This window comes from Hyperoodon ampullatus, assembly GCF_949752795.1.
Source record: "Hyperoodon ampullatus genome assembly, chromosome: 19".
Lineage (NCBI taxonomy): Eukaryota > Metazoa > Chordata > Mammalia > Artiodactyla > Ziphiidae > Hyperoodon > Hyperoodon ampullatus.
Window position 1 is genome coordinate 38,050,820 of NC_136932.1, and position 27,208 is coordinate 38,078,027.

General features: G+C 48.4%; 1 protein-coding gene across 1 annotated transcript; it reads left to right on the forward strand.

Moving 5' to 3' along the window:
• Positions 1–10,758: 10,758 nt before the first annotated feature.
• Positions 10,759–24,109, forward strand: CCDC42 (coiled-coil domain containing 42; the record flags this gene model as incomplete). Its single annotated transcript, XM_079725345.1, has 7 exons — positions 10,759–10,841; positions 11,137–11,242; positions 11,552–11,656; positions 14,306–14,503; positions 18,949–19,170; positions 19,321–19,479; positions 24,032–24,109. The coding sequence occupies 7 exons, from the start codon at positions 10,759–10,761 to the stop codon at positions 24,107–24,109; spliced, it is 951 nt and encodes a 316-aa protein (XP_079581471.1).
• Positions 24,110–27,208: the final 3,099 nt, after the last annotated feature.

Here is a 27,208-nt window from a genome sequence, read left to right on the forward strand (position 1 = left end):
CACAGTTGTTGAGAGTCCGCCTGCCGATGCAGGGGACACGGGTTCGTGCCCCGGTCCGGGAAGATCCCACATGCCGCGGAGCGGCTGGGCCCGTGAGCCATGGCCGCTGAGCCTGCGCGTCCGGAGCCTGTGCTCCGCAACGGGAGAGGCCACAACAGTGAGAGGCCCGCGTACTGGAAAAAAAAAAAGAAAAAAAAAAAATTAGCAGTCTCAAAGCTGATGGAGAAGTCTGATTTCTCTTGGAGTTCTGTTAAAAGCCCATTCCTAGAGCACAGTCAATATTTTTTCCAAGTTAGAAGCTACCTGAAAAATCTCCATTCCCGAGGTGTTATGGCTATTTGATTTGACTCACAGCTGGGGGTAGTGGGAGGAGGGAAGGTGGTATCCCGAGGGCATTACCGAAAACAATAGCAATCGTCTAATAATATCTCAGCTGCCTAAGGTTGTGATTTTGGTTGGCGCAAACAGAAGCCTGGCCAACAACAACAAAAGTTTTAAAGTAAGCCCTGGAAAACTAGAAAACCACAGGGAACTTTGAAAACTCCACCATATTCCTAGGGATCTAGAAGGCTGTGCACATGCACATGGTTAGGAAAGGCCTTTGGTAAAAGGCTGCAGGCACTCGCCTCTGACTGACCTTTAGGCCCTGTGTACTCAGGAAGTGAAAGCTAAGTCTGTTCTGTTAACTGCCTGAAGTTTGAATGTGTGTCTTCAGACACAGATCTCCTTGTCAAAGGGTAGAAGACATATAAGCAAGGCATTTAGCGAAATCTTTAGACCGATCATTGGCTTACCACTAAATTATACTGAACCAGGAGTGAACCCTAGGAAACCAGACTTTAAAATACGAAGTTAAAAAAAGGGGTGGTGGTGGTGCATAACAGAGAACTCAAGTGCTATACACTTCAGGGAATACAGAATCTATAGAATTAATTGAGGAAAGTCACTAACAAGCAGCAACTAGAAAAACAATAACAAAAAAAACAGCAACAACAACAAATCTGAGGAGAAAGAATCTGATTTCAAGTTGTTACAATATATTATTTTAAATATCTAATTTTTGACAAAAATTTACAAGACATGCAAAGAAACAGAAAAAGATGCCACGTAATAGTAAAGTAAACAGCCAGCAGAAAATATCCCTGAGGGGGCACAAATGTTTAATTTAGTAGACAAAGACTTTAAACCAGCTACTACAAATATGTTTAAAGACCTAAAGAATACCATGCCTAAAGAATTAAAGTATGACAACAATGTCTCACCAAATAGAGAATATCAACAACAACAACAAAAACAGAAATTACAAAAAAGAATCAAATAGAAATTCTGGAGTTAAAAAGCATAGTTACTGAAATGAAAAATTTGCTAAAGGGTCTCAATAGCAAATCTGGGCTGTAAGAAGAAAGAATCAGCAACTTGAAGGTAGGTTAATAGAAATTATCCAATCTAAGGAATAAAAATGAACAGAGCCTCAGAGACCTATAGGATATCATTAAGCATACTAACACACACATAATAGGAGTCCCAGAAGGAGAAGAGAAAAATAAAGAAAAAAAGGAATATTTTTAAACATAATGACTAAAATCTTCCCAAATTTGATGAAAAGAATTAGTTTTGTTGTACTATGTCTAGGTGTGGTTGATTTTTTGTTTTGGGGGTTTTGTTTTCTCCTTCTTAGATATGAACTTTTTTCAATTTGAGGTCTCTTCTGGAAATTCTTGGTCATTTTTTTCTTCAAATATTTCATCCCTCTCCATTTTTTTCTTTTTATGAAATTTCCATTATTACCTTAGATTTTCTATTTTTTACTTCAATCCTCTGTATCTTAGCTTATTCTCGATATCTTTCTGATGACTTCTGGGAGAGTTGCTAAAAATGGACTTCCACCTACTAATTGTTCTTTGTCTATATGCATCTACTCTTCAATGCATCCATTAAGTACTTCACTCAGTTTTCATATCCAGTATGTCCTTTGAATTCGTTCATCTTTTATGCTTGCTTCCAGCTTCATGTTTCTGATATCTTCCCTCCTCTCTCGGAGGATATTTTTTATGTTTATTTTAAATGCTTATTCCTTTAATCCATTCGTTCTGTTTCCCTTGGTACAGGGAAACAGGTTCTTCTGTCTGTTCCCTTTCTTTTATAACAGTTACCCTCCTCAGACATCCCATTATTTTCCCCTCTGAACTCATGTGTCCTTGGAACCACCAATGACCTTGGCCTGGCTGTGTGTACTTGGGCAGTCAGAGAGTCTCTGTGTTGCTGTCTGAAAGCAACCACTCCCCCTTCCCTCTCCCAACCAGGCAATATTCTTTCTCAGTAAATCTTCCAGAACCTCCTCCCCAGACATGGCTCTTTTCCAGGGGCTGCCTCCCTCTTGCAACTCTCTGTCCCTTGAAAGAGGGAACATTTAAGTGTGTCCAGCCTGGGTGCCCCTGTATCTGCTCCAAGGCTGCCTCCCCCTCACCTCACTGCTCTGGGCTGGTATCACATTGGCACTGGGCTGATGCTATTTCCTTGCCAAACAGTGGAAATAGGGTGTGCAGTGATCTTCCCAGCAATGTAAAGGAGAGAAATGGCATGGTCCGAGCCCCCCCAACTTTTTTTTCTTTTTTTTTTTTTTTGGTATCTGGCCCTCTTCTGCTCTAGGCTACCATGAGAGAGAGAGAGAGAGAAAGAAATCCAGCCACTTCCTGTTTCCCTAGGGTTTTCTTCTTAGTTTTTTTTTTTTTTTTTTTTTTTTTTTTTTTTTGCGGTACACGGGCCTCTCACTGTTGTGGCCTGTCCCGTTGCGGAGCACAGGCTCCGCGGCCATGGCTCATGGGCCCAGCTGCTCCGCAGCATGTGGGATCTTCCCGGACCGGGGCATGAACCCGTGTCCCCTGCATCGGCAGGCGGACTCCCAACCACCGCGCCACCAGGGAAGCCCCTCTTCTTAGTTTTTATGTTCGGTTCTGGTATCCCTCAACCTCCCCCCCATCTCTGCAGCATCTCAGGACAGGAGCAAAGAACCTCTCCTGGTTTTGCAATCTTGTGGGAAACCTGAAGTCAGCCTCATGTGTTGTGGCTGAAGATGAATTTTAATCTCCAAGCCTCCATTCTTTTCTTCTCTGTAATGAGAAGTTTGGAACAGATGATCTCAAGTTGTCCTAGCTCTAAAATTCTGTGATTCCATGCAGTACACGCAGAGGCGGCAGGTAAGAGACATTGAGATATTTTAAGACCACACAGTTTCCAAGGTGATATAGAGACATAATGGCGGGGACACCCAACGAGAGAGAGTTATTAACGAAAATGAATGTCAAGTTAGAGGGTGGAATGTCAATCAAGTTTCAAGGAATGAGAAGGGGAGGATATTGACAGAGAAAGAGAAAGATGTCACAAGAGAAAGGGAAAGCCACTGATTGGAAAAAGGTCTGGAGGAGAATCAGCAAGTGTTGAGAATGACAAATGCGATTAACCCACCATGGGAGCAGATGCCATCTTTTCTTTCTAATTTATTAGGAAATATTTCTGACTTACCAATAGTACACAGAATAACATAATGAACACTTGTGTGCCCAGTGCCCAATCTAAAATATTACTCACGACCAATATATAGCAACCTTCTCTCCACCATCACCAAGAGGTAGTAGCCATTATCCTACTTCAGTGTTTATCATTCTCAGTAGTTCTTTATACTTTTACTTCATATATGTATGCAAGACAATATTTTGCCTTTGAAAAATCAGTTTTCATGTTTGAAGACAGAAGTATGATGACTATGTATTGAAATACTTGTTTGAGGTTAAAAAAAAAAAAAGAAAGCATCAGTGCTAAAGGAGTCCCAGGAGAGGGGAATAATAAAATAGATGGAATAATTTGGACCAGAGCATGAGGAACTTCTTTCTGCTCATTAGGTCTCTCCAAGGTGATGACACAGTGACTGGCAGAAGCTCCCGTAGCTGGACTGAGAGTGTTGGCCCCCTTCCTAATGGAGAGAGCCACACTCCTAGAACATCAAGATCAGAAGGAAAGGGATGGTTTCAGCTGCTGCCTAGCAGAGCCGTTCATTTGGATCAGTGGTAGTTCACTTCTCAGAAACACCAGCGTTGGGAAATCAGACATCAGAACACAGCAGGGAGTCATTTATCATTTCAGAGACAAGCCCAGGAGCAGGCTGAGGTTTGGGGCCAGGCGCCAAGGTCAGAGTTGGCCCATGACTATTCATTAAGATGAATACAACCAAGGTTCTGCCTCATCCTTTCCCTGTAAGAGGCCCTTGAAACTGCCTCTGAAGGGGCCTGTCATCCTCAGCCTCAGCAGACTGCCAAAAGGGAATAAGAGAACCATTCTGTGAAAAGATGCCTGGGGTCAGGGAGGCCCTGGCTTTGCAAGATCCTACTAGTGACAACCCAACTGGGCCATCTGTAGACAACCCAACCCCGCTGGGTACATCACTCAGCCCTAAACCCTGCTGCAGCAAAAGATTAAAAACGCACTCCCATCGACACTAAGTATAATTTGCATCGACACTAAATATAATTTTGGGGAAAAAAAAGTGAGAGGATTTTTGTAAACACACTTTTGAAATTTTTGTCTATAAATAACTCATTTAATTCGCAATTTGCTTTGATTTTTTCCCAAAAATCTGTGCATAATTGGGAATTTTTGAGAAATGAAGAAATCAAATCCACAGATTACTTTCAAATGTGTGAAACACTGTATGAATGCTAAAATTAACACTTCATGAAGTTGGAATACCATGTTTGTATGCATTTAATTAAACATTTATTCTTTATTTTGTGGTTTTCTTTCCGTATTCTAGAGCCAACAATCATTTCCAGGCTTCAAACATTGTTGCAAGCTCTTGAAAAGCTCATAGACCCTGGGCCCTGGGCCCACAGGGCCTGGAGGATAAACAACCCAGTTGGGGAGATTTGATGGGAGGTGCCTGGGTCTGTGGGCCTTGATTGGCTCCTTTGTCCCAACTCCCTACTCCTCCCCACTCATGGTCCGTTGTGGCGGTAGTAGGGGCAGCGTCCTGAAGACAACATTCTCAAGTGTAGTCACCAGAGTTTATTTCCTATTTTCTCCCCCAGTTACCGTAAGATTGGGAACCTTGTTTTGTTCACTGCTGTATCCCCAGCCTAGAATAGTGTCAGGCACATGACAGGTACTCAACATATTTGTTGAATGCATGCTCATTTCTGGGAAATGGGATTGGATGGTGGATCACTAGGGCTCAATAGGGCTCCAGCTGTATCAATTTTGTTTGAATGATGGACAATGAGAATATATTCACTCATTACCCGTCTAATTCAACAATAACATATTTTCACAATATCACTTCATACCCATCAGGGTAGCTTCTTTCAAAAAAACCCAGAAATAACAGGTATTGATAAGGATGTGGAGAAATTGTAACTCTTGTGCTTTGTTGGTGGGGATGTTACATGGTACAGCCGATATGGAAAACAGTATGATGGTTCCTCCAAACTGAAAATAGAACTACCATATCAATCATTCCAGCAATCCCTCTTCTGGGTATAGACCCAAAGGAAATGAAATTCGTACCTCAAAGAGATATCCGTACTCTTATGCTAATTGCAGCATAAACACAGTAGTCAAGATATGGAAACAACCTAAGTGTCTGTCAGCCAATGAATGGATATAGAAAATGTGGTGTATATGTGAACAATGGAATATTATTCAGCCTTCAAAAAGGAAGGATATCCTGCTATTTGCAACAACACGGGTGAATCTCGAGGACACTATGCCACATGAAGCAAGCCAGACACCGAAAGATAAAAACAGCATGATCTAACTGATCTATGGAACCTAAAAAAGTTGAATACAGAGGAGCAGAGAGTAGAATGGTGGTTCGAGCAGTGGGGATCTGAGGGGAATAGGGAGATGTTGGTCTAAAGGTACAAAGTTGCAGTTGTGTGGGATGAATAAGTCTAGAGATCTAGTGTACAGCATGATGACTATAGTTAATAATACTGTACCGAATGCTGGAAATTTGCTGAGAGAGTAGATTTCAGGTGTTCTCACCAGACACACAAAAAATGGTAACTATGTTAATTAGCTTGACTGGGGTTATCATTTTCACTATGTAGATGTATATCAAATCATCTTGTTGTACTCCTTAAGTATATACGATGCTTACTTGAAAAATAAAATAAATTTGTATATATTTTTCTTTTTTCCAAATAATTAGCTAGTTACCCCAATACCATTTGTTTAATAATCCACACTTTCTCCACGGGTTGAATGCCACATTAGCATACAAAGCGTACTTATATAAACTTGGGTCTATTTCTGGGCTTTCTATTCTGATTCAGTGTAGCAAGGATCACAAACTGTGGCACTGTGGGCTCAACAGACCTCCAGATGTGTGTTTCAACTTGTCTTGGTTTTGGCTGGAGGTGTTTTTTAAGCCTTTGAATTTTAATAGCTTTAGGGCAGTGGTCCCTAACCTTTTTGGCACCAGGGACCGGTTTCATGGAAGACAGTTTTTCCACAGACAGGCAATGCGAGCGATGGGGAGCGATGGGGAGTGGCAGATGAAGGGTCGCTCACTCGCTCGGCCGCTGCTCACCCTCTGCTGCGCAGCCCAGTTCTTAACGGGCCGCGGACCGGTACTGGTCTGTGGCCCAGGGGTTGGGGACCCCTGCTTTAGGGGGTCTAGAGAGTCAGTTCTGTCTTAGACCAAGTTATTCGCCCAAGCTCTCAGGTTATTGAGTTTTTTCTGTCTGGAGTGACACTGGCAACATTAATATTTTATCTTTATAACATATTTTAGTATGGAGCAGTGGACATTCACTCTTGTTATTCTTCTTTTTCAATATTTAAGTGCTCTAATTCTCCAAATAATTTAGACATTATTTTGTCAGCTTCTGGGGAAAAAAATCTCTCTGGGATTTTGATTGCAAGTACATCAAGTTCTTAAATCCATTTGGACAGAATTTACCTCTTTACAATATTGAGTCATTATTCAGAAATGTAAGTCTCTACTCAGTTCTTTTATATCACTGAGTAAAAATTTAAATTTTTCTTTTTGAAGATCCTGCATATTTCTCGCTAAATTTATTTATTTCTAAGAATTTCTTTTGTTGCTGCCAATACAGATGGATATCTTTTTCTCATTTTTTTTCAAGATTACAAAAATAACATGTGGTCATTGTACAAAAAGAAATTAAACAATATAGGAATATAAAGAACCATCACCCCACCCCCATGTCATTATGTCCCCAGAAATATGGTGCTATCCTTCTAGGGCTGTGCTTAACTATACACACACCATAGGCACACATGCACGCACGCGCACACACACACAGACTACACATTCTGTTCTGCATCTTGCTTTTGTCACATAGCAATTTATCACAGAAACCTCTCCATGTCCATGCATATAAATCAACCTCAATCTTCTTATAAATAGCATAGAATTACATTAACTTCTAATTGTTTTTCACTAATTAACCATTCTCTTGGATTTTCACAGTACATGATCACAGCATCTGTCATTATGAAAAAAAGAAAAAGGAAAAATAAAAAGAAAACTTTTTTTTGTCTTTTTGCAATAGCATCCAAAACAATGTCAAATGACTGTAGTGACAGAAGAAAACCTGTCATGTCTCTAACTTTAACAAAAATGTCTTTAATGTAAATTTTAATGTTATCTGTTGGGTTCAGATATTTTTTATCATGTTGATAAAGTGTCTTTGTGTACTAATAATTTGGAATTTTAAAAATCAGGATGGATGTTGAATTTTTCAATGCATCGTTGGCATATATCCCAATGATCATAAGTCTTTTCTCCTGAGACATATTTATAGAATTAATTTTATTAATAGACTTCCTAATATTAAACCATTTTTGTATTCATGGTCCTGGTGAATTATTCTTTTAACATTACACTAAATTAAATTTGATACTGTTTTCATTAAGATTTTCTTTTTTTTTAAATTGAAGTATAGTTGATTTACAAGGATTTTCATACTTGAGATTGTGACTGGCCTGTTTTTTTCTTTCTTTGTCTATAATTAGTTCTTCTATAAAGCTCTGCTTTCAGCTTACTTCCAAACATTCTTTTAATTCTCAAAAGAAGTACAGCACAAACTGGTCTGATGCTCCTGGGAACACAGCTAAACCACATTGCTAGTCCCTTGCAACATAACTAGTCATATGACTGGTTCCCACCAGAGGTCAGTGAATAGACATGGCGTTGGGTTTGTTAAGAGCAGAAGGACCTTTGCTTTCTTTCTTTCCCTTCCGTAGCGACCTTGGAGGTCACGGAGCTGCGAGATGGAAGGGGCTTACACTTTTCACTGCTTGGAAGAGAATCTCCCAGGAGAGCTGCCCCACTGAGAAAATCCATATTGGACCTTGGTAAGCTATTGAGATTTGAGGTTGTTTGTTACAACAACTAACATCAGCATAGTTGACCAATATAAGGAATTTCCATAACGTCCATTTTGAAATGTATTTAATATAGTTTATCTGTGTGATTCCACTTACATGGAATCTAAGACATGGAAAATAACATAGACAAAAAGTGGTTTCCTCACACCCAGTACTCTGTGTGTACCTAGCACTGTGCTGGTCTGCATGGCAGGAAATATTTTTTGAGACATCAACCTAGATCGTTTTTCCTCCTGATATTTTCCCCCCTCTCCCTTTTCAAACAGATAATTGTCTCAGAGGGAGGATGGGACAGGATAGAAAACAGAAAATATTATGCCTATTGGCTCCCAACAACCTAAATCCATCAGATTTTCCAAATGCCTCAGAGGCAAATATCAAGATGGAAAAGTGGAGGTAGGGGCTGAAGGGTGGTAAGAAAGCTGGGCTCACCCAAGGAGGGAAGAGGAGAGGAGTGGGGGAGAGCACAGGCTTCTGTGGATCCCAGACAGCCCTGCATCTTGACCCACAGCTCTGGAAAAGGCAGTGAGACCCCAGGGAGGGATGGTGGGTGATGGGGATGAAGATTCTCATGACTTTCCCACAAGGTACAGAAGCAACAGAAACGCTACACGGGCACGTACACCGGCAGGAGGAGAAGAAGATGCCTTGGCAGCTGCCTGTATGCACCAACCTGGCCCTGGACCACCCGATTCGTAGATGCAACCAAGGACGTGTCAAAATACCAGGGCAAGCAGGTGATTCGAGAAACAGAGAGCCTCCTCCTCAAGGCCGGGCATTACACACACACCCTCTTGGGGGAAAAGGGCGGGAAACCCCCGCTGTGCCAAACTCTAGGGAGTAAAAAGGAGAGGGTCTGTTTCTTGCGGGTGCTCCCGAGGGAGAACCCTCTCGGGTGGAGGCGCTGAGGGTGGAGTGGGATGGTGAAGGGGTGTGTGGGGGAGGGGGGCCGTCAGGTTGCCTCTGCAGATCCCGCCGGGCTGGCTCTGGAGGCGAGACTTGGGGGAGGGAGTGGGAAAGGGCGGGGTGGGCCGCGCCCCGCCACGTCTCCTCCTCCTCCCCGGCCGGGATTGAGGGCGGGCTCGGGCGGCCAGCAGGGGGCGCCAGAGGACAGGCACTGCCTCGCGGAGGACTTGCCGGGCTTGGGACGCTGCCCCGCCCGAGACCCCCGCCCGAGACCCCCGCCCCACCCCGGCTCCGCATCCCAGACCCGGAGGGGACCCGGGCCGCGCGGCCGGCGTGCGCGGGGGGAAGCAGGGAGAACCCAGCGGAGCCCCGAAGCCTGTGCCCGGCAGCGGCGGGCTCGAGGTCACGGCTGTTACCTCCGGGCGGGGCACCTGGGTGTCCGCCTCACACTCAGGGTCTCAGATTTAGACGCTGGACCTCGGGCCAGATGAGCTGATGATGCACAATGCCCTGATGGGATCAAGGAAGGCAAGCGTCATAAAGCAGACATGTAAAATATCTGACATTTATGTTAACACATTTCGGCATTTCTTCCTATTTTAATACTCCGCCAACCTCAAAACATAGCACTGGCCCTGAGTCTCTTAGCCTACGAGGGGCCCCGTGCTGGGCCTCCTCCATCTCTCCGGGGGACATCCTCTTTCGTCCCCAGGCTTATCGCTTATCTGCACCCCACCCCAGCCCCCTCCCAACACATACACCCCTACACATCCGTCGCCCACTACTTGTCTCTCAACTTTGGGCCTCCTCCCCTCCTCCCACACGCCCCATGCGCCTCTGTCCACCCCAACCCCTGCCTCAGCTAAACAGCTTCCTTCAGTTCTTTTCTTCTCGACCATCTGTCCCAGCCCCAGCCCCCTGCCTCGCCCTCACACACACACCTGAGCCCAGGAGGGAGCCCCCCACCCCGGGCAGGGCTGCCCTGCAAAAACATGCCTCTACCAAACCCCCCCTTTCTCAGCCATGGACGCCCAGCCCCTGCCTCCCCGGCCCCCGGCACCAGCATCAAATCAGGCCTCAAATCAGGCCGAACTTCTTCCCAGAGTTCCTGAGGGATAAATGCAGGAGCAGAGAGCCAGACCCCAGCCAGAGTGGGGTCAGTGTGGACAGGGGTCAAAGGGCAAAGTCTGGGTTCCGCTTGTGGTTCACAGAACCCAGAGACCTGTTGCTAGGTAACCAGATCTCCCAGCACCTTCCCGACACATCCTGAGCTGTCGATAGGCAGCCTCCAGCCATCTTCCCTGAATCTCTCAGACACCCACCCTCTGTGGGACCCTGAAAAGCAGGAGGAGGGGAGAAGCAAGCCCTGCCACCATCCCTGAGCTCCGCCACCCCCGTTTCACTGTGAAGATTCGGCCGCTGGGCCGTTAGGTCACAGCCGCCATGAGTCTGGGCATCATGGAGGAGGAGGATCTGGCCGAATACTTCCGGTTGCAGTATCGGCAACGGCTGCTGCAGCTGCTGCAGTGAGTGTCGGAGGGCCTGGGACCACTGTGCCCACCCGGTGCCCCACCTTCCCACCTGTCCCCCCTGCTCCTATAACCCAGCACCCCAAATCACACTGGCACCAATCCCGCCCATCCCCGGCCCCAGCTTGCTCCCCAGCACGGCCTTCTCTCCCTCTCAGCACACCGTTCTTTTCGCTTAGATGGGGCAGGGCACATTCCCTCCCCATGGGTGCCTGTCTCCATGCGTTCCTCCCATCCCGGGCTGCCCCAGGCGCTCAGAGTCCACAGTCCCTATTGCCTGTGTCTTGGGCAGGAAGTTCCCCAGGACTGAGGACCACTCAGACTCCCCATGCATCCGGCTACTGGAGAAGAAGAAAGAGGCCAAGATCATGCACGATGCCATGGAGCAGAAGAAGGAGGTGGGAGACGCAAGGGTTGGATGAGGGGAGGGCCACAGGGCTCAGGGAGAGCCTGAGGACGGCCCTCTGTTTTGTGGGTGGTGGTGGCTAGAGCCAGGCATCGTGGGTGGTGATCCTGTGTTTCCTCTGCACAGCACAGACGGGATCCGAGTCTTGGGGTACCAGTGTCCTGCGATGCTCTGCTCTGAACCAGACGTGGGGTGGAAAGTGGGCACCTGGGGACAGGGGCTTTGGGGCAGGGGATGCTGGGGCCTTCCTCAGTTCCCATTCGGGGGTCCTCCTGACCTCTCTGCTCCCCCTCACCCCTAGACATTTCAGCGCAGAATGGAAACCCTGAACCTGCGCTGGGAGGAGCTGGGAGTCAAGGAGGCCCAGCTGAAAGCCCACATACAGAAGTTTGAGCAGTTCATCCGGGTACGAAGGGGTGTGGCCTGCTGCAGCAGGGCTGCCACACTCTGCAGTTGGTCAAGTTGCCCCTCTTCACACTGCCCACCTCTTCCCCCCCCACCCCCCCATCCTCGATTTCCCTGACTCCATGGCCCTGGGTTAGAGGTCTCCTTGGTGCTCACCAGTGCCTGGGGCTTTCCCCTTTATCTTCCCCTCCTACTGCTCTGTTTGCATTGACAGTTTCCTGCTGCCCTGTCAGTCTCTGCCCCCTCTAGATTGCAGTTTCCTAGTTCCTTGTCTGTGGTTGGCACATACAGTTTATCCAGTGAATGAATGAATGATGGATGATGAACAAATGAATGAATGTGCCATGGTTAGGGCCAGGCACTTGGGGATACAAAGATGAATCAGACAGGGTTTTATTTTTTATTTTTTAATTTTTTTTATTTTTTTTTTGCGGTACGCGGGCCTCTCACTGCTGTGGCCTCTCCCGTTGCGGAGCACAGGCTCCGGATGCGCAGGCTCAGCGGCCATGGCTCACGGGCCCAGCCGCTCCGCGGCATGTGGGATCTTCCCGCACCGGGGCACGAACCCGTGTCCCCTGCATCGGCAGGCGGACTCTCAACCACTGCACCACCAAGGAAGCCCTACTTATTTATTTTTAAAATAAATTTTTATTTATTTTATTTATTTATTTTTGGCTGTGTTGGGTCTTCGCTGCTGCACATGGGCTTTCTCTAGTTTTGGCAAGCAGGGGCTACTCTTCGTTGCGGTGCACGGGCTTCTCATTGCGGGGGCTTCTCATTGCGGAGGCTTCTCATTGCGGAGCACGGGCTCTAGGCGTGTGGCCTTCAGTAGTTGCAGCACATGGGCTCAGTAGTTGTGGCTCACGGGCTCTAGAGCACAGGCTCAGTAGTTGTGGCACACGGACTTAGTTACTCTGCAGCATGTGGGATCTTCCCGGACCAGGGACTGAACCCGTGTCCCCTGCATTGGTAGGCGGATTCTCAACCACTGCGCCACCAGGGAAGCCCCCAGACAGGGTTTTAGTCCCCCCAGCTCAGCCTACCCCTCCATCCTTGCACTGAAGGCCCAGGCAGGGGGCATTGAAGAACCAGGTACTGGAGTCCCCTCTGAGACAACCCTTCTCAGTGTGTCCTGAGAGGAGGGATTTAACCATTTTAAAATCCAGATTTCTCCAGACTGGCTCCAACTGGGCACCTGCCAAGCCTTGAAGGGCTGGCCCAGCCCCAGGGGGTAACCTCTGGCCTCTGCTACAGGGCAGTCCTGTTCTCAAGCATCTTTGTCTCTCTCTCCGCCTAAACCAGGTGGGAAAGGAAGCTGATGGACCAGGCATTATTCTCCAGAGGTCCAGTCTTTCTTACTGGCCAGAGAAAAGCTCATGGAGTGCTTGGGGTGGCAAGAGATTGGGGGGTGAGGGCTTCCGCAAATCGTCGGAATCCTGGAGAGCTTGTTACAGATACGGGCCCTAGGCCTCTCCCCTCTCCTTGCTTTCAGCAGGCCTGAGGTCAGGCCCAGTCGACTGTATTGTCAAAAGTATCCCCAGGGGATTGTGATGCCCGGCTGGACTTGGAAACCAGTGGTTTGGGGCCCCTCTGTCCTCTCCTGGACCCACGGGGCAGAATGCAAATCCTCCGGGAGCCTTCTTCCATGTCTTCCAAATGCCACCACCACAGGCACCCATCTGGGTGGAATCACCACAGCCCCTGAAGGGGGAAAGGAGCCACACACATGCAGTGTGAGAGGTCTGCCCCTCATCTTGGGAGGAGAGCTTGTTCTCCCAAGGAAGGAAGGAGGATGGGATCAGCCCAATTGCAGCAGCTGAGCCTCATGTGTTTCTTTCTGGGCATTGAACTGCCTGCATCATCTCCTCCTGTCCCCACCTGATGCCAGTCTTGAGCTACAGGAACAGCCTCTCCAGAATGGCCTTGCCCCACCAGGCCCTCCGGACTGGCCCACCTCCTAGCTCGTCTCCCTAGAGCTCCAGCAGGGTTGCCCCAGCTTTTGAAAGGAACAGAGAGGCTCCTGCCTCTCATTTCTACAATTGGAGAAGCTGAGGCACCAAATCAGGAGAAAATTTGGGCTTCCCAGGTCTGGGCCCAGGACTCTGCCCTGTGACAAATGGCCACCACTAAGGATAGAGATGAGGGACTTCCCTGGTGGTCCAGCGGTTAGGACTCTGCGCTTTCACTGCAGGGGGCTCCGGTTCGATCCCTGATCGGGGAACTAGGATCCCGCGAGAGGAGCGGCGCGGCCAAAAAAAAAAAAAGAATAGAGACGGAAACTTTTATCAGGAGATTTTCCCAGCCTTCCCCGGGTTTGAGTTCTCTACAGACACTGAGCCCAGTGGGGCGTGGGGCTTCCAGAGCTCAAATCCCACAGAGTCAGGATCACTTCCTGTCTCGTCCCCATAAGGACACCTTCTGATGTTGGATTAAATCTCTGTCCTCTCAGCCTCCTCAGTCCATAGAAAGCCCCTCAACCAGATTCAAATAACCCTGGAGATGTGCTTCCTTACACCTCATCTGCCACATGGGCAGCCTGGCCACCCCCGTCCACCCTCAGGGTGGACAGAGGCCTTGTGGGAGCCCCACCAGCCTGGGCCCCAGGGAGGGCAGGACCCACTCCTGATGGTCATCACCTCCCTGGCCCCAGGAGAACGACCAGAAACGGATCCGGGCCCTGAAGAAGGCCAACAAGGAGCGAGAACTCAAGAGTCAGTGCATGCGTGAGCTGGCCAAGGCCAAGCAGGAGATGGCGGCCCTGCATCTGGAGCACCAGCGGCTGAGCGCCAAGCTGCAGGAATACTCCATCTTCAACAAGTACCTGGAGAAGGTGGTGGAGAACTCCGAGGTGTGTGGAGGGCTGAGGGGGGTGGGAGGTTCCTCAGGCCCACCTACTCTTCCCCAGGGGCCTGGGCTGTGGGGGGACTGGGGCAGGGATGGTCACCTGCTCTGGGGAGAGGCCTCCAGCCAAGGAGGGCAGCTGGCAGAGGGCGCTGGCGAGGCTGGACTCATTTCTCAAGGGTGGGGACCTGGTGGTGTATCTTTGTCTGTGTGCCTGACATCTGTGGACCTGTCTCTATATGGGTCTCGTGTCTGTGTCTAGGAGCGAGGTTTGTTTTGGAGCACCAACGATCAGCTTGTCCTGTGTCGGATGTGACCCACACTCTCCCTGCTTCCCCTCCTCCCTGGTGTTCTTTTTTTTCTCCCTGGTGTTCTTTAGTTTACTTGAGAGTAGATGGGTAGAGAAAGCGCCAGCCTTGTGCAGAGCTGGGCACTTAGCATGTGCTGGGCCCTGGGCTGGGTGGGTGCTGCAAGCGTAGCCTTGCTGAGTCCACTCACTAGCCCCCCGAGGAAAGCCATCATTTCACCCTGTTACGAGGAAGAAGCGGAGGCTCAGAGAGGTTAGGTAACCTGCTCAGGGATGCACAGCTTATAAGTGGCAGAGCCCTTGCTTCTAACCACCCTTCGGTGGGCCCCACAAAGCCACTGACAACTGCTCTTCATAAAGTTGCCTTGTTGCCAGAGCTAAGGGAACTTGTCTGCCCTCTGCCCACCCATGCTTTCTGGAGCATTTGACACTGTCCATGCTCCTGCTTGAAATATACCTGTGCCCTTTCCTCTGGGACTCCTCCCTCCTTCTACTTTCAGGCTACCTGTGGCCCTTCCTCCTCAGGCTCCTCTGGGGCTCCTCCTCCTCAAGTTCCTCGGGTCTTTGTCCCACACCCTGCACTTTTCTCCCTGAGGAATTCCCTGGGCCTCTGATGGATGTCACCCATGTCAACGGCCATCCACCTACGTCCCCCATCCTTCCATGTGACAGCAGCAGGGCCCTTCACCAGGGTGGAGAGAGGTATGAGGTATGCCCTCTGGGGTGTGAATCCATGTCCTGTGGGGGGCACAGGGAGACAAAGGATGCACAACTTTTTTAAAAGTCCTGGCAATTTCCATATAGAACCACTAACCTAATTTATTTATGCGTGAGTCCCAAGTCCGTGTTACTTCCTGCATTCTAAGGTGCTACCTACTGTATGATAAATTGTTCATTTCATAATTGGGTTTTGGGGGAGGTGGGGGAGTGAGAAAAGACTAGTATATTAAAGCAGCAGATAGATTATAGGACACGACTCAAATTTAGAGCTAGTAAAATGTGTCTTAGAATGGAGGAGATTGGCCTGGATCTCTCTGGCCTGGAGCTCCCTCCTAAGCTTCAGGCCCCTACATCTAATTTACTGAGTCCACAACTGCTTCCTGTCATCCCCAGGCCAGCGCTGCTGCTGGTGGGTCTGGTGCTGGTGAATGGCAAGACCACCCACCCACAGCCTCACCAGAACTCCGGCTTCTTCCTGGACTCTCTTCTTCTCCCTCATTCCCCACAGCCATCCATCAGCAGATCTGGTCTATTCTGCCTCCTAAGTATTACTGGAATCCAGCCCCTGCCCCTTCCTCATCCAGACCACCAATGTACCTCATCAGGAGTTCAGCTCTGCGTTATTCCTCGCCACCAGTCTGTCCAGCATTCTACAGCCAGGGGGATCCCAATCTCTCTTTCTCTTTCCTCGTCCTTTATTTCTTTCAAAATATTTTAAGTGTACTGAAAAGTATACGTAAATATATAACAGCACCCAAGTACTCTCCACAGCTTCATCACATCTTAATATTTCCCCCAATTTGCCCCTTTTTTTGCTAAAATAAAACACGACTGGTAATTGAAACCGCCAGTGTGCCCCCCTTCCAAACACCATTCTTCTCCTCTCTTCAGAGGTCACCAGTAATCCAGATTTTTAAGCTTCTCATTCTCAGGCTTGTTATTATTTGGGGCCACAGTTTACATTATCCATAAACTGTGAATAGTATGTACATGTCCTTTTATGGCTTTTTTCCAATCAATGATTTTAAAAAAAAAACAGAAAAAGCTTTGTATCATGGGAAATTTCAGGCGTATACAAAAGCAGAGAAAATAGTCTATTGAATGCCCATTACTCATCACCTAATTCCAGCAATCATCAGCTCATTGTCAGATCCCCATTTCTGCCATTTTGAAGCAAATGATATTTTTTTCATCCATAAGTATTTCATTATATGACTCTAAAAGAGCTCTTTTTAACATAGCCACAATACCTATATCCAGCCGATGTCAACATTTCCCCAGTTATTGCACAAATGCTTTTTGTACAGCTGGTTTGTTCCAATCGGGGTCCAAATAAGGTCCCCAAACTGCATTTGGTTGATGTGTTTCTCAAGTGTCCCAGACATTATTACTATGCTGATCAAAAGAAGCCAGACATGAAAGAGGACATACTGTATGATTCCACTGATATGTTTAAAAACAGGTAAAATGAATCACTGGGGATAGAAGTCACAATTCTGGTTTCCTCGGGGCAGATACTGACTGAAAGGTGGCCAAAGATCCTTCTAGGGTGCTGGAAATGTTCTAAGTCCCCCTCTTCACATATTAGTTAGAATACTACCATCAGGAAAAGGACTTCATAAAGAGAATCTTCCCTTCATCAACTATTTGATGACTAGGTGGGCCTTAAAGAAAAATCTTGTTAAAAGCTTGACTCTTTTTTTTTTGCGGTACGCGGGCCTCTCACCGTTGTGGCCTCTCCCGCTGCGGAGCACAGGCTCCGGATGCGCAGGCTCAGCGGCCATGGCTCACGGGCCCAGCCGCTCCGCGGCATGTGGGATCTTCCCGGACCGGGGCACGAACCCGTGTCCTGCATTGGCAGGCAGACTCCCAACCACTGCGCCACCAGGGAAGCCCCATTAAATGCTTGACTCTCTATTACAGTCTTCAGAATAATGAGTTGGTTCTCCAGCATCCTCTGCAAGTGCCCTGTAATCTTGTTAGTATCACTGCAAACAACACATTTGATATGGTTCAATCCTTTGCACTTATTCTTACTGATGTTCAAAGAGTCCCATCTTTGGACAGCGGGAGCCTCTTCAAGTTGGCACCCGAGACCTTTTGACATCAGCGTTTAGTTTTGGAGAGGTGCTCCTGGTTGCTCTGAAGTATCCCATTCGTTTTAGCTGTTGTGCACCATTGCATCTCTCAGAAATGCAGACAGGAAGTTCTCTCTCTGCTCTCTCCTTCAGTGGATGAAGTTCACACTCCTCAGGGTTTACTGGGCACTTTTTTTAACTCCTCCAGGGTGATCTCTCCCTCCCCATCTTGAACTCAGGCCGTTCATATTAAACTCTCTTGCGCATCCTGGATATGCCACACATACCCCATCATCTTTACCCAGGCTGTTCCGTCTACCTGTACTACTTCCTCCCTTTCCCACACCTGCCTTTGCCTGCCCATCTTCTCTTCATACCTCTGGTCTCATTTTAACCATCCTTTTCCTGAGGAAGCCTTTTCTGGCTCTCCCCATCTCCTCTAATGCTGGGTTAAGTGGCTCTTGCCCACAGAAGATGTATTTGGGGAAAGGCCAGTTCCTGGAACACCAGTCCATCACTGGAAATGTCATAAGATGGAGAGACAACTCAGGGAGTTTCCCCTGGGTGGCTGGAAGTCAGGTGCTGATAACCCCACCCCGGGATGTGAGTTGGCATCCTGGAGCTGGTGCTCACAGCGCCTTCTAGAGAGGGAGGGTTACAGGGCTTCTGTTCTGCTGAGTTAGGGCCAGAGCAGCGTGGCCCTGCACTGTGGCAGACGGGGCAGCTGAGCCTGGCCAGCCACCTGCCCCACTGGTACCCACCCTCTCCAGACCCCGCTGGAGGGAGGCCTCAGCCCCTGTTGAACAAATACCAGAGAGCACCAGGCTGAAGATACGACCCAACAGTCGCCTGCAGCCCATCCCCCAGTCACCGAGAGGGCTTATCACTCTGTGTTGTAACTGACTGTTTACTTGTCTGTCTGTCCTACCCCGCCACCCCAAGTTGTAAGGCTTCCTAAGAGCAGGGTCTGGCTTTCTTATCTCCTGTTCAGCTGGGGAACCTTCAGAGCGGTTTATTAATCCGGGTCTCTGAGGGTGGAGCCTGGCACGTATCTTTGTTAAAGCTCCCAGGTGATTCTAATAACCTGCAGTCAAGACTGAGAGCCCTGGGTCTAGATGCACGTGCTCCCAACACGTGGCCCATGGCCCATACCAACTCAGGAGGAGCGCAGGGGGACTCCAAGGGCCTCACAGCCTCTGCCCCTTGGCCCAGGGCCTCACTGCCGGGCAGAGGCATCAAGGCTGGGAGTGGAAGGCGCAGAGTGGGGTCGGGCCCCCGGGGCGGCGGTGCACTGGTCCGAGACCGTCCCTTCCCTCCCCCCCCACCCCCCGCCCATCCCCACCGCAGTTCGAAGAGACCCACGAGGTGATCGCGCGCTACAAGACGCTGGTGAGCATGCACCACGACCTCATGCACGTGGCGCAGGAGGGCCAGGAGGAGGTCGAGCGCGCCAAGGCCCGGCTGGCGCGCTACAAGGAGGAGAAGCAGGACGAGATCCTGCAGCACAACGACGAGCTGGCGCGCCTGCAGGTGCGCTTCGACCGCGCCCGCAGCAACGTCATCATCTGGGTGAGCGCCCCGGGGCGGGTGGTAAGGGACACACACACACACTCACGCGCGCGCGCGTGCACACACACACACTCACGCGCGCGCGCGCGCACACACACACACACACACACACTCCTAGCGCTCACGGCCCGCCCTCATTCTCCTCCCCAGGAATCTCGCTGGGCACACATTCAGAACACCGCCGCCAAGAAGACCCTCTTGCTTGGCACCATTAAGATGGCAACGCTGAACCTCTTCCAGATCGTGAGCAAGCAGCTGAGGGAGGCGAGCTTCGTGTCCCTGGAAGACACACACAAACAGCTGGACACGGTAAGAGGAGGCCCAAGTGCCTGGCCAGCTGGCTCGACTGAGCCACGATGGTTCTCCATGGGTTGAGCAGAGGCGTGATTCCTACAGAGTAGTGGTTCTCAAATTTTCACAGCATCAGAATCACCTGGGGGCTGGGGCGTATCGCTGAATCCCACCCCCAGAGTCTCAGACTCGGTGGGTCTGAGATGAAAAGCCATGAATTTCCATTTTCAGCACGTTTCCAGGTGATGGTGCTGGTCTGGGTTCCACACTTTGAGAACCACTGCATTAGGGCTAAGGCTCTGTTGGCCCCAATCAACACGGGCAGTAGCAGGGACCCACTACTGCATTCATTAGTTACACAAAACAGTCTTATTAAGTTCTAGTGAGATGCTGAAGGCTTGTGACTGACCCCCACGCTTGGGGAAAAGAAAATCGGTGGGTGGTGCGGGGAGGGAAATCAGCAAGGGCAGGGAAGTGTCAGAGTCATATTAGTACCATTCTGAGATTTTCTCTTTGAAGTAACTGAAAGGAAATGACTTTTTCACTGTATGATTCAAAGCTATTGGATACCATGTCCGTGTGCCACCTGAAATTGTCTCACTTCTCACCAAAGCTACCCGCATCCCATGATTTGGGAAACTACACCAGCAGATGCATTAGCCGTGCTTCTTGTGACATGCAGAGAACCATGACTAATTATTTATCCATTTTGGCAAAAGCCTTTAGCTCTGCCATGAAATAGTAGAAAGTAGGCTCCTAAAGGCTGGGATTTCTGTTTGCTTTGTTCCCTGCTGTATCCCCCACATCTAGAACAATGCCAGGCAGATAGCAGGCACTCAGTAAGTATTTGGTGAATGAATATGAAACACAAGCGGATAAAAGCAATTGACTGAGAGGTGCTTCCTCTGTTTAAAAAAAAAAAAGGTGAAACTCATGAAATGTAAAGAATTTCACCCACTGACCAGCCAGGAAGTAGGATTTCCTTAAACCAAAGAATCAGCCTGCATCGTAAGGCATATTAGAGCAGAATTATTAACAGTCCAAAGACTGTAAAGGGAATTTGTAAGAAAAGTTGTTCTGAAATAGTGATCTTCAAACTTTTTTGGTAGCAGGATACCTTTACACTCATAAAATTTATTGAAGACCCTCAAAGAGCTTTTGTTTATATGGGTTCTATCAGTTGATGTTTACCTTATTAGAAACTCAAGCAGAAAAATTAAAAACAATTCATTTTAAAATGACAGTAAGAAACACATTAACACAAATAGCTTTTTAAAAAAATTTATTTATTTTTGGCTGTGTTGGGTCTTCATTTCTGTGCAAGGGCTTTCTCTAGTTGCGGCGAGTGGGGGCCACTCTTCATCGCGGTGAGCGGGCCTCTCACTGTCGCGGCCTCTCCTGTTGCGGAGCACAGGCTCCAGACGCGCAGGCTCAGTAGCTGTGGCTCACGGGCCCAGTTGCTCCGCAGTTTGTGGGATCCTCCCAGACCAGGGCTCGAACTTGTGTCCCCTGCATTGGCAGGCAGACTCTCAACCACTGCGCCACCAGGGAAGCCCCCAAAATAGCATTTTTAATGAAAAACACGTTTTCAAAAAGTATTTTATGGGACAAGTGGCATTATTTGACACTTGCAAATCCCTTGAATGCCTGGCTTCGTGGAGGACAGGTGGATTCTCACACCTGCTTCTGCATTCAGCCTGTTGTGATAGCCTACGTCACAGGAACATCCCACTCTGGTAAAAAGCCCCTGTAGACTCTCAAGAAAATAAGAACAAAAAAGACAAGTAACATCTTAGTATTATTATAAAAAGAGTTTTGGCCTTGCAGACCCCTCTCCCCGGCAGTAGGGTCTCAGGACGCCCAGCCGTCCTCAGATCCCTCTCCTTTAGCTGTTGTAAAGAAAGATGGGGCAGGAGGTGGTGATCTCCAGCCCATGGGCCCTGCCCGAGCATCCCCTGCTCAGACCATACCTTACAGTCCATCCACTCCAAATTCTGAGCTTTCGGACTCCCTCTCAACCTCTTTTTTTTGGGGGGGGGGGGCGCTGCACGGCTTGTGGGATCTTAGTTCCCCCACCAAAGATCGAACCCAGGCCCCCAGCATCGAGCAGTGAAAGTGCCAAGTCCTAACTACTGGACTACCAGGAAATTCCTGTTCTTAACCTTGATTTGCTTCGATAGGAATTCCTCACATTGCCCAAATGTTATTTTTATATATTCCACTTCATTCCTGTAGGATATGAGCCCACACACACATGATTAAGTAGCCTGAAAAAAGAAAAATAAAGACCTAGGAAAATATAAGTTAAAATCTGAGGTCAACGCAAGAGAGAGATGTATGGACTCTGGATTTTTGGATTATAGAGGACAGTAGTTCAACAGGGACAGTAGTTGGCTCTGAGCTTCCTGGTAACCAGAAGGAAAAGCAACACGTAGTTCTTGTACCAAAATAAGAAAACACATGGTTTCTTCAGAAAGAGCGAAACTTTCCCAGCACTTAACATCTAGCTGAAAATTTTCAAGGAGGCTTCAGAGACACTCAGTGAATGAGGTTCTCAGCAGCGTCCCTCCAACGGATCCACGCATGGGCTTCAGAAAGCAGCCACCTAAGGCCAAGATGATTTGCGTTCAGTATACTGTGTGTGGAAGGTCGAGCATTATTGTTTCTGAATAAAGCCCAAACTGGAGCAGCATTTTCCAAACCGTGCTTGACAAAGCCTAGAATCCCAGGATGGTAGTAAGTCTCCTCCAGGGAAATAAGCGGGCTCTACGGTCTACAAAATTTAGAAAACTCAAGTTAAACAAAGGTGGCTGGTTTTAAAATAACAGGACTTCACAGTGCCTTTGCTATGGTTCTGCCCTTTGCTATGGTTCCAAGCAGATAAAGTTTCTAAAACTTACTTGACCACAGACCCTTTTTGGGGTAGGTGATTACTTACTACAAGAACATAGTTTGGGAAATACTGGACTTGTCATCTCTGTAACCTTGGGAAAGTTGCTCTAATTCAGTCACTGTTTGTTTCTCTCCTCTCTTGCAAAATAGGAATTATGTTGGTAATAGTAACAGTATTAGCAACTAACTGGGCTTTTGAGAGTGTTGAACAGTCTGTGTAGCCCCATCTTTAGGAACATTCTTTTTTTTTTTTTTTTTTTTTTTTTTTGTGGTATGCGGGCCTCTCACTGTTGTGGCCTCTCCCGTTGCAGAGCACAGGCTCCGGACATGCAGGCTTAGTGGCCATGGCTCACCGGCCTAGCCGCTCCACGGGATCTTCCCGGACCGGGGCACGAACCCGTGTCCCCTGCATCGGCAGGCAGACTCTCAACCACTGTGCCACCAGGGAAGCCCCTAGGAACATTCTTGAAAAGGAGAAATTTTAGGACTGAGATCTTAAAGGCCATCTAGGCCAACCTTTTCTCCCTCTTCCCCTTTTAAAGATAAAGAAACTGAGTCCCAGAAAGATGAAGTGATTTCCCCAGAGCTGCATCAGGACCCCAGGTCGTCATCCTTTTTTAAAGTGAAGTATAGTTGGTTTACAATATTGTGGTAGTTTCAGATGTACAGCAGAGTGATTCATTTATACGTATATATGTACATATCCATATTCTTTTTTTTCCAATTCTTTTCCATTATAGTTTTTTATAAGATATTGAGTATAGTTTCCTGTGCTCTACAGTGTATCCTTATTGTTTCTCTGTTTTATATATGATAGTGTGCATCTATTAATCCCATATGCCGAATTCATCCCTCCCCCCACTTTCCCCTTCGTTAACCATAAGTTTGTTTTCTATGTCTGTGAGTCTGTTTCTGTTTTGTTAATAAGTTCATTTGTACTGTTTTTTAGATTCCACATATAAGTGATATCATATAATATTTGTCTTTGTCTGACTTACTTAGTATGATAATCTCTAGGTCCATCCATGTTCCTGCAAATGGCATTATTTCATTCTTTTTTATGGCAAGTCATATTCCATTGTGTGTGTGTGTGTATGTGTGTATGTGTGTGTATACACCACATCTTCTTTATCCATTCGTCTGCTGATGGGTGCTTAGGTTGCAGGACCCCAGGTCTTCTGACTTGTGAGGCTGTGCTTTTTGCACTGTGTCATACTGATTGCATGTTCTTTACAACAAAAGTTAGTGAATAGAATTTAAACTTCCCTTGATGACTCAAGATTATCATAACAAGCATCAGTTCTGGGTTTCAAGCAAATGACCTCCTTGAAGGCTTTTAAATAGTGGAGAGCCGTCTGCCCTGACCCTGGCTGACCCCCTCCTGCTAAGTGCGTGTAGCCTCAGTCCGCTCAGGATCCTCCCTTTGTCTCCCTTTGTTAGACTGTCAGCCTCTACTTCATCCTCTCACTGCGTCTTCCTCTAGGGGTTCCCAGCTCCATCCATGTTCATCACTTCTAGTCTGCTAACCCTCAATCTCCATGTCAACTAGAATAATTGTCAAATGAGGGAAAGTTGGTCACAGGAAATGGTGACTCCTTACAAGCGGGTTATGCCAGGACATTTTTGGGTGGGTGGCCTGTTGCCTGCTGGGATTAACTGCGGTCCCCGGCCTTGTTAGATCCAGCAGTTTATCCAGGACCTGTCAGACATCTGGGCAGAGGTGAAGAAGAAGGAGCAACAGCAAGTCCGGGTTTAAGGAGCAGCCATGGTTCCAGAATGTTCTGAGACAGAGAAGGGAGAGAGAAAGTACCTGGTGACCTTGCCGTCCAGTCAGCCCAGTCCAGCCCTCAGGGACCGCTGTGCCTTTCGGAAATCCCTGTTTTTCCCCTCAGGCCACAGCCCGTCCCATCCCTGAAAACATTAAATTCTATTAGAAGTTTGTTCCTAAGTTCTCTCTCTCTTTTTGGTGGTTTATTCACGGGGAAGAGGGTCCGCTGAGGGGAGAATCCCCCAAAGCACCCCCTCTTGAAGCTGGTCACTTAGGCTGCCCAGGTCTGGTATCTCAGGCTTTGCAGTTTACACAGGAAGTATCCGCGTGGCAACACACAGCAGGGTGAGCACACAGGACCCTTTTTTCCTCTACCACTTCCATTTTTCTTTTAAGTCGGTGTTTCCACTTGGGGTGCAAAGACTCACTAGAAACCATGAAGGCAGCTTCCTGGGTCAGAGCACCGAAGTGGTAAGTTAGGAACTCTTTCTTCCCTGACCTCGGGAGGAAGCCCTGCTGTCCTGCCCCCGCTGGACCCTAAGACACACAATATGGTATCAGCAATGCTGATGTAGGAATAGCAGGCAGGCTGCCAGGCGACAGCATCTTAGCAGGCTGGAATGATGGCTTCAAACCGACAAAACTAAACTGAGTGGAGGTAAATGTGAAGTCTCGGACTTAACGGTCAAAAACTCAACGGCACTGTTATCAGTTGTCAATGGCAAAAGGCAGGTCAGGGACTGGACTGAAAGAGCAGCATTTATTGAGCATATGTTTCACATACATCATCCCAGTGAGAACCGTGTGGCACCACTAACACCTGAATTACCAAACAGGACACTTGCCCAAGGACACTGGCTCCAGCCACAGGGTCGGGAGTCACATTGGGTCTGCCTGCCCCCAGCCTGTGCTCGCTCCACCAGGCTGCTTTCCCCTCCAGGGGCAGAGGCCGAGGGGGCGGCCTGAACAGGGCTCCTTGTTTCCTCCTTGGCCCTGTGATCCCAGAGGCCCTGCGGGGAGACCATCACCTCCAGGGGAGTCTGCTGCAGCACCCCTGCCCGGATCCTGCTGTGGGCCGCCGTCACCCCTCACCTTTGTGTTCACCATCTGCCAGCAGCGTCAGCATCCCCTGGGAGTTTATTAGAAAGGCAAATTCTCGGGCCCCATCCCAGACCCAAGCATTGAAAGCTCTGGAGGTGGGGCGAAGCCCTCTGGGTTTTAACAAGGCCTCCAGGTGATTCGGATACAAGCTCAAGTTTGAGAACCACCACTTGAGGGTAAACCAAACACTTTCAAGGACCTGGGATCTCACCATGTGAGGTCATGCCTATCCGTAATCCCACCTGTAGAGTCCACGTGCAGTCAGAGGAGCAGAACCAGCAGAAGGGAGATGCAGACAGACATCCGCGGCTTGGCTCAGGGGATTGGACCCCAGGCAGGGAGGCCACCAGTTGAGCAGTCTCTGCACACCTGTCGTCTTCCCACTGATGCTGGAGCTTGAAGCCCAGGGACGGGGAGTAGTTGGGAAAGAAATATGGACGTAAAGTGGGGGAGATGGAGAGTGAGTTGGAATCCACACTCACAAGCTGGGCCCATGAGGATGGACAGAAGCCCATGGTAGTTCTTGTGGCCTCCAAGCTGGGAGGGGTGGGCGTCTGTAGAAGCTGGACCTGGATCACAGAGCTGAGCACCCACACTTGGCCCAGGAGCCGGAGACGCTGCAAGAGGGTCCAGGGAGGGAGGAACAGCTGGGGCCATGGCCTCCCATGAATGAGGGGAGTGGGCAGTGCAGGGACAGCGGGTGGGAACCTCCACCTCTGCCCTCAAGCCTCTCACTGGAGCCTCTGTGACCCCTGCTCCTTAGAAACACCCCGGAAAAGGAATTCTGGGGAACATAGCACAGCCTGGCCAAGCTGCCACGTCCCCAAGCCTCCACACGACCGTCATCTGCTTCACAGGTGAGGGAAAGGGAAGGGGAGTGGGGCTGGCTGTCCCCTGCCAAAGGAACTTCTCTCTGGAAGGAGTTGGAATGTAACTGAGCAAGGGATCCTGTGCTGGCAGCACAGAAAGCCAAGCTCTGACAGTGGGTGTTTGCAGCAAAATCAGGGTTTATTTGCAGGACATCAAGCAAAGAGAACGGGCAACTCATGCTCAGAAAACCCAAACGCCGATGGCTTTCAGGCAAGGGTTTTTAAAGACAGTGTGAGGAAATGTAACACTGGGCACTATAAAACTCTTAGAGGAAAACACAGGAAGAACACTCTTTGACATAAATCACAGCAAGATCTTTTTTGATCCACCTCCTAGAGTAATGGAAATAAAAACAAATGGGACCTAATGAAACTTAAAAGCTTTTGCAAAGCAAAGGAAACTACAAACAAGACGAAAAGACAACCCTCAGAATGGGAGAAAATATTTGCAAACGAATCAATGGACAAAGGATTAATCTCCAAAATATATAAACAGCTCATGCTGCTCAATATTAAAAAAACAAACAACCCAATCCAAAAATGGGCAGAAGACCTAAGTAGACATTTCTCCAAAGAAGACATACAGGTGGCCAAGAAGCACATGAAAAGCTGCTCAACATCACTAATTATTAGAGAAATGCAAATCAAAACTACAATGAGGTATCACCTCACACCAGTTAGAATGGGCATCATCAGAAAATCTACAAACAAATGCTGGAGAGGGTGTGGAGAAGAGGGAACCCTCTTGCACTGTTGGTGGGAATGTAAATTGATACAGCCACTATGGAGAACAGTATGGAGGTTCCTTAAGAAACTAAAAATCGAATTACCATATGACCCAGCAATCCCACTACTGGGCATACACCCTGAGAAAACCATAATTCAAAAAGAGTCATGTACCACAATGTTCAATGCAGCACTATTTACAATAGCCAGGACATGGAAGCAACCTAAGTGCCCATCGACAGATGAATGGATAAAGATGTGTGGGACTTGCCTGGTGGCGCAGTGGTTAAGAATCCACCTGCCAATGCAGGGGACACGGGTTCGAGCCCTGGTCCGGGAAGATCCCACATGCCACAGAGCAACTAAGCCCGTGCACCACAACTACTGAGCC